Below are 6,244 nucleotides of genomic sequence, written 5' to 3'. Positions count from 1 at the left end.
TTCTCATACATCCTCATCGCTACGCTCTGGTTTTATTTGAAAAATGACAATTAAAGGAATTTGACAGAGCCACATGTCGCGGCAAATACTAAATTTCTGATAAAAAGAATTATGTTAGTGAAGAGTAAAACAAACCAAACATGGAATGGCATATTCAAGGGTAATGATTTAAACTTTGACATGGGAATATAAATCTCAAAGAATAAATAGATGTAAGTTGTCCAACGCTACAAAAACATCTGTCAAAGTTATGTGTCACAGTTAAGTCTGAAGCAAAGCGAAGCGAAAGTTGAATGTAAACTAGCTTAAAACTGTCACATCGGCACTAATCCTTGGCACTTCACCTTTGCTTTATTTGAATTACACTCGATATAAAATTTTACGTCGGTCAGCATAACATCTCTGCAGTTTCACTATTTAGTAGAAAGCTTTCGCTAATGTCACTTTAATCCAATCAATAGTCTAATAATAAATTACAACGAATTAACTCTATACAAACCCTATTATGATAATATTAACGTAATGTAATATGTTTTGGATAAAAATCCGGGTCCGTTCCGGTTACGTAGACCCGACTGTTGTGGGATCATCATTTAATACGATTTTAGACTTACAATGTGTGTAGGTATATAGCGACGAAGGGTTATCAAAGTGCCGGTAACTTGTGACCCTTCAGAGCAGTGGGTTCATCATTCTGCTCGTATTGTTACAACACATAGTTCAAATTTTTAGAAAGATCTTTTTTCACTAAAACTGTAATAAATTTCAGAGTAGAAGGTTACTATTATTATTAAATATAGTATATTTGCATTATTAAAAACTGTAATGCGAGTAGTTCACACTCTGTGCGTCATTGGCGAAGGAGATACTGTAAAAAATAACTCGAAAATAGCTGTAGCAATATATCATATTTTTATTACAAATGTTTAATACAAAACTTGATCTTAAAATTGAAGTATATAATTCTTCCTGTATATTTTTTTCTTACTAGTATTTTAATGAAATTAAAAGTAAAAATTATTTCTTCGTAAAATCGTATATTTATGTCAGCTGAGGGTGAAATTTCCAACCTAAACTATAAAATTATAAGTTATTATTAAGAAAAATCGTAAAGAAAGATATGCTTTATTTTTAAGGTACATTTAATTATTATAAAAAATATTGACAATTACAACTAGTCTACATATGCATATATAGCACACTCTCTGGAATACAAGATAAGTTGAAGAAATATACACCCTGCCTTAAAATAATTGAATATTCCTAAACAAAAACCAATAACAGAAACACTAACTTTGATTTTAAATGTGGATAACTCTGTTTTGTTAACTTATGCTATGATACTAGTAAACGTTTTGTACTCAAATTTACATTGCCTGTCGGCAACTCATACGCTATTCCACCCCATTGCAGCTTATAAGTTCGTCTACGCCACCTTATTGCTGGATTCCAAAGCGCATGCAGGAACAGATAAGGCCCACTTATTTCCCTGAAAAGCCAACCAACAACAAATTCAAACTTATGGAACGATAATGATCCATTCTAAAATGTATACAATGGAATGTAAGTGTTAGTTATAAAATATATAAAATCTTAACCTCTAAATATATAAATCTAACCTGTACAATAGAAAGTAATATCCAGTCGGATAAAAACCATGTCAGTACATGTACTAAGTAAAATACTAACGGATCCCAATTGAATAGTATCGCCGCAGACCATGATGCCAAAGCACCCAACACCATACACTCAGAGAGAGGTTCAAGAAGTATTGTTGTCGGAACCATAGCTACGCGTAGTTTCGCCCATCGTATGAGCCGTTCTTGAAAACTACTTATATCACAAATACCACTATTTTGCATTGCAGGTTGATTACTTATGCGCATTTTCCAACCTTTGTCTCTTATTGCTTTAGCAATAAAGAAATCCTCAGCTAAGTAGCAACCAAATGCTCTTAAACCACCGAGTTCCTCAATCACAGATTTGCGTAACAAGCATGACATTCCAGTGTGACAATTGATGCCCAATAAATCAGCGGATAGATATATGCGAGATTGAACCGTACCAAAAAAAATCTGGAAAGGAAAATCCTTCATTATTTTGAATGTTTGAATAACTGTCAGTTTTATTTATTATACCGCATCATTATATTCCGCAGATAAGAGGATAGGAAAGGTCTTTAACATTTCATAAATTTTTTGGCATTAAATTACATTCTGCTCCAGCAAACATATCTATATACAATTACATTCTGCTCCAGCAAATATCTATATACAATTACGATACCTGGCAACTCTTTGCCAATATTTTAACATTGATGACGACTTGAAATCGGTGTTGTGGACTATGATGAATCTATAGACATTTTGTAATATTATCTTCCGAATACTGTTAGTTGTTAAGTTATTAATGGTTTACACTTTTTATAAATTTAATACACAATGTTACTTATAAATAACTTTAATATATTAAAAAACTGAAAAAAAAAATTTAAAACCAGAAAAAAAGTTTACTTCTGTTTCACCGAAGTCATAATATCCTTCACAAATAAAGAAGTTAACAGTACAAGAACTTGATTTTGATCGGTCAGTTTATATAGCAGCTATATACTATCGTGGTTCGATTTGAACTATTTGTTCGGAGATTGTATATACCATGCCAAATTTCGTAGAGATATCTTATTAAAAAAAATGTTTTCTAAATAAGAACTTGATTTCGAACGTTAGTTTGTATGGCAGCTATATAATATAGTGGCAGATATCGACGGTTTTCCTTGAGGAGAAAAGGACGTCTGCAAAATTTCAGATCGCGTGTATACAGATGGACAGACAGACGAACATGGCTAAATCGACTCAGCTATTTAGCTTTTATGTGAAAATGTACACATCTACATCCAATCTAACTTAACACGTATAGGGAACCCTCTTAATATCTCGGTTTATGAGTTAAAAGCAATAATTGTGGAAAATTGTGTTTATTCTTAGGCTTCAACGACAATTTAATATTTCTTATTATTTAACAGCAATTTGAAATAAATAAAAACAGAATATTTTAAATCTGTCAGCGATCAGTCTCTTGGATTATTTCAGGCTCGCGTGTCAGTATTGTTCAAAATAAAATCTGTTCACAAGTGTGATACCTCGCAAAGGGATTGTAAGGTTTTAAAAGTAATGGTCTACATTATAAAACGTGTGGTGATTGTCTTGCAACACTTCAAGCATTAAAGTTCAAAAAGTTATGGTTCTGTGAATTTTTAGTTTTATTTAATTTAAACAGTTTTCATAGGCGAGTTTTATCCGTGATCCATTTGAGAGCTCAGTATATTTGTGCTCTTAAATTTAATTGTCTTATGTGATGAGTCATTTTTCATAGTGTATTGTTGCTACGTTAATTTATGTAACCATTGCAATTTGTTAGTGTGTGCAAATATTGTTTTTGAATTATTTTTTTCTATTTGTATTTGTTTAGTTTTTTTACCTTTATTCATACCTATGTCGCATGTTGTTTTTTGAATATCTATATATTCTATTGTTTGAAAAACTGTTTGGTTTGAATACGGAGTAAAGTTTTAAAATTTTTTCGAATTTTTTTGTTTTATATGAATAATATCTCAAAAATGTTGTGTCTAAATTTTAAGTCGATTGGAGCAAAATATTTGAGTATAAGTCTTTTTATATCTGTCTTGTGAACGTTTTACATCAGATTTCAAAAAAAAACAAGAAGTGTTTTCCCCACAACTCACGTTTTCAAAGTGGTTCTCATAACTTCAAAACTACTGCATCGATCCTTTTGAAATTTTTAACACTATTTCTAAACATTCAAACGAAGTAATAACACAATGGAAATATGTACTTCAGTTCAAATTTTGTACATGTATTTCTTCTTTATGTTCTTAAATTCAAATTTTAAAAACAAAAATGTATATTACTCTTTTCATTTTTGTGATAACGGGGTTTTAGTGTAAGAACAAGTAAACATAGGCAGGGAGGTGGCGGAATTATGGTGTGGGGTTGCATGGCGGCTGGTGGTGTGGGTCAGCTTGAATTTATTGAATCCACAATGGATAGGGTTATTTGAACATTTTAAAAAACAATTTGAAACAAAGTGCAGAGAGTCTTAGATTATCTTCGACGTTTTGGTTCCAACAAGATAATGACCCGAAGCATACTGCGGAAATAGTTAGACTTTGGCTCTTGTACAGACAACTTAAAACATGAAATTGGCAATTCTTGTTTTTTTAATAATAGTGTATATTTGTGCCTAAAATGAATAAAACCAAGCGAAAACTTGTTTTAACCTCCATATATATGTTTATATTTATATGTGTATAAAATTTTTTAAAAATAAGCTCTCAAGCACTAATGCAATCAGTCCTTCCTACCCTAATATACCCTACGTAATGATTTCCGACGTTCCACCTGACTTCGTTTAGGTTAGTCAGGTGGTTCGTTTAGTTAGTTGTGAGATATTTTAACAAAATTAAGTGGACACGTTTTCTTATAAGTTATAAAGTTATATTAATGGTTTAGCGCTCAATATAAATGAAATTGGCTTTTTAATATTGCCAATACCTGAAGGTATTTCTCCGGATTTGATCCTTGAAAGCTGCAAGAGTATAAAATGTTCGGTTACATCCGAACCTAGCACTTCCTTACTTGTTCCCGTTAATTATTAACGGTATTTCTCATGTAATAGACTACTCAACAATTTTATTATATGCAGACCCTATATTGGAATACGTCTCTGTGGTATGAGATCCTTGTTACCGAATCAATTCTGACGAGTATATCAATGTTCAAAACAACTTTTACTTTTGCCTTAGAGTATTTCCGGACTGGAATTCTAGATTAAGTCGACACTAGTTGTTTATAACTTTAAAATCTTTCTACATTGTACATTCGTAGGGCAATAATACCTGGCACAATATTAATAGTGAAACTCCTTTATTGAGCACTTTGTAGTTCTATCTGACTCACTTTTCAACATTGAAAAAACTAAATTATTTTCCTTAATAAATAAAACCTTAAACATTTATTAAAGTGTAATTTTAAGTTTTAGCTGGTGAGATTTTTGTTTCTGTGTCTGAGTAATTTTAGATCTATTCTGCCTCTTATGTCTCGGCTTATTCCACACGTATGAGGATTGCGACCCTCACGTCTCTTGGGCGGGAGAAAGGTAATCACTGGCTTCTTATTATTAATTACAATATAACAGGCTGACATATGAATCATTTCAAACGTCGAACTTTTAAATAAAATTTCATTCCTCAACAACTATTTGAACGCTGTAATCTAACTGTTTTTGCAGATTATTTTGAAAAGGCGAACCACGGACGGACGCGTCTATTTCCGCACAATACCATTTTAAATTCCAACTAACTCATTCTCTTTATAATACATAATTCAAGCATTCAGGAATATTTTATATCGAAATTAGCTTTAAAACAAATAATGATGTTCATATTCTTTTAAGACCCATATAAACCGACAATATGCATGTATACGTGTCTTAATACTAAAATATAGGTTAATATATGAAATAGCTAAAGAATTAATACCTTCTCAAATGTGGCAGCAAATCCTTCGCGATCACATGTAAATGGCATTTGATGCACAAGTGCATATTTCTCTGTCATGTTGTTTACCATATCTAAAAGAGTATCGTTCTTCACTGTAACAAAAATTAGACAAAACAAAATCATGTACATGGTTTGATTGGTTATACTACAAGTAATTTACTTTTAATACCACTGTCCGAAATCATGATCAGTTCATGTTTGGCGGCCGCATAACCTGGCTGCATATTATTAATTTTTGGATTAACACCAACCGTTGAACCACCCATGTACAAAGTAGCATCCACTTGTGGATACTTAGTCATTAAGCTATGCACAGTACTTACAGCGGGGTCCACACTATCTTCAATACAAAATAATAACTCATACTAAAACAAAAACAAATTGAGAGATATTATCATAAATATATTAATTAAACATACCACTGGGTAATCCATTGTAAAAAATGATTCAAGGTTGTGTTCCAAGTTCGGATCGATGCCCATTAGTGGTTTTAATATAGAAACTGCAGGCAAAGGGGTTTCATTGTGACATTTAGACGACTTCTTGTGGAGTTTAAATTTTCTGAAAATTGTATGTAATTTGTATATAGTTATATACATATATAGTTATCGGTGTATACATAATCAATATATCTTAGTATTTCTTATCTACTTATCAGTGTCTACA

The 6,244-nt window shown here is 31.7% G+C and overlaps 1 protein-coding gene across 10 annotated transcripts in view; it reads right to left on the bottom strand.

Moving 5' to 3' along the window:
- Positions 1-893: 893 nt before the first annotated feature.
- The window catches only part of GlcT (ceramide glucosyltransferase), a 125,413-nt gene continuing 120,062 nt past the window's right edge, over positions 894-6,244 (bottom strand). For 9 of the 10 annotated variants that reach the window (XM_070112746.1, XM_036369789.2, XM_036369790.2 and 6 more), the window contains 5 exons: positions 5,998-6,139; positions 5,739-5,943; positions 5,558-5,670; positions 1,620-2,075; positions 894-1,542 (listed from right to left, as the gene is read on the bottom strand). In XM_070112746.1, coding sequence (XP_069968847.1) covers positions 1,336-1,542; positions 1,620-2,075; positions 5,558-5,670; positions 5,739-5,943; positions 5,998-6,060 — 1,044 coding nt within the window. In that variant the 5' untranslated portion in view covers positions 6,061-6,139 and the 3' untranslated portion in view covers positions 894-1,335. The remainder of the gene's footprint in view (positions 1,543-1,619; positions 2,076-5,557; positions 5,671-5,738; positions 5,944-5,997; positions 6,140-6,244) is intronic. The other variant, XM_036369783.2, reaches the window with a different exon arrangement.

The sequence above is a fragment of the Bactrocera oleae genome, chromosome X (assembly GCF_042242935.1).
Source record: "Bactrocera oleae isolate idBacOlea1 chromosome X, idBacOlea1, whole genome shotgun sequence".
Lineage (NCBI taxonomy): Eukaryota > Metazoa > Arthropoda > Insecta > Diptera > Tephritidae > Bactrocera > Bactrocera oleae.
The sequence above is the reverse complement of the archived record's forward strand: the minus strand, read 5'-3'. Positions and strand labels throughout refer to the sequence as shown.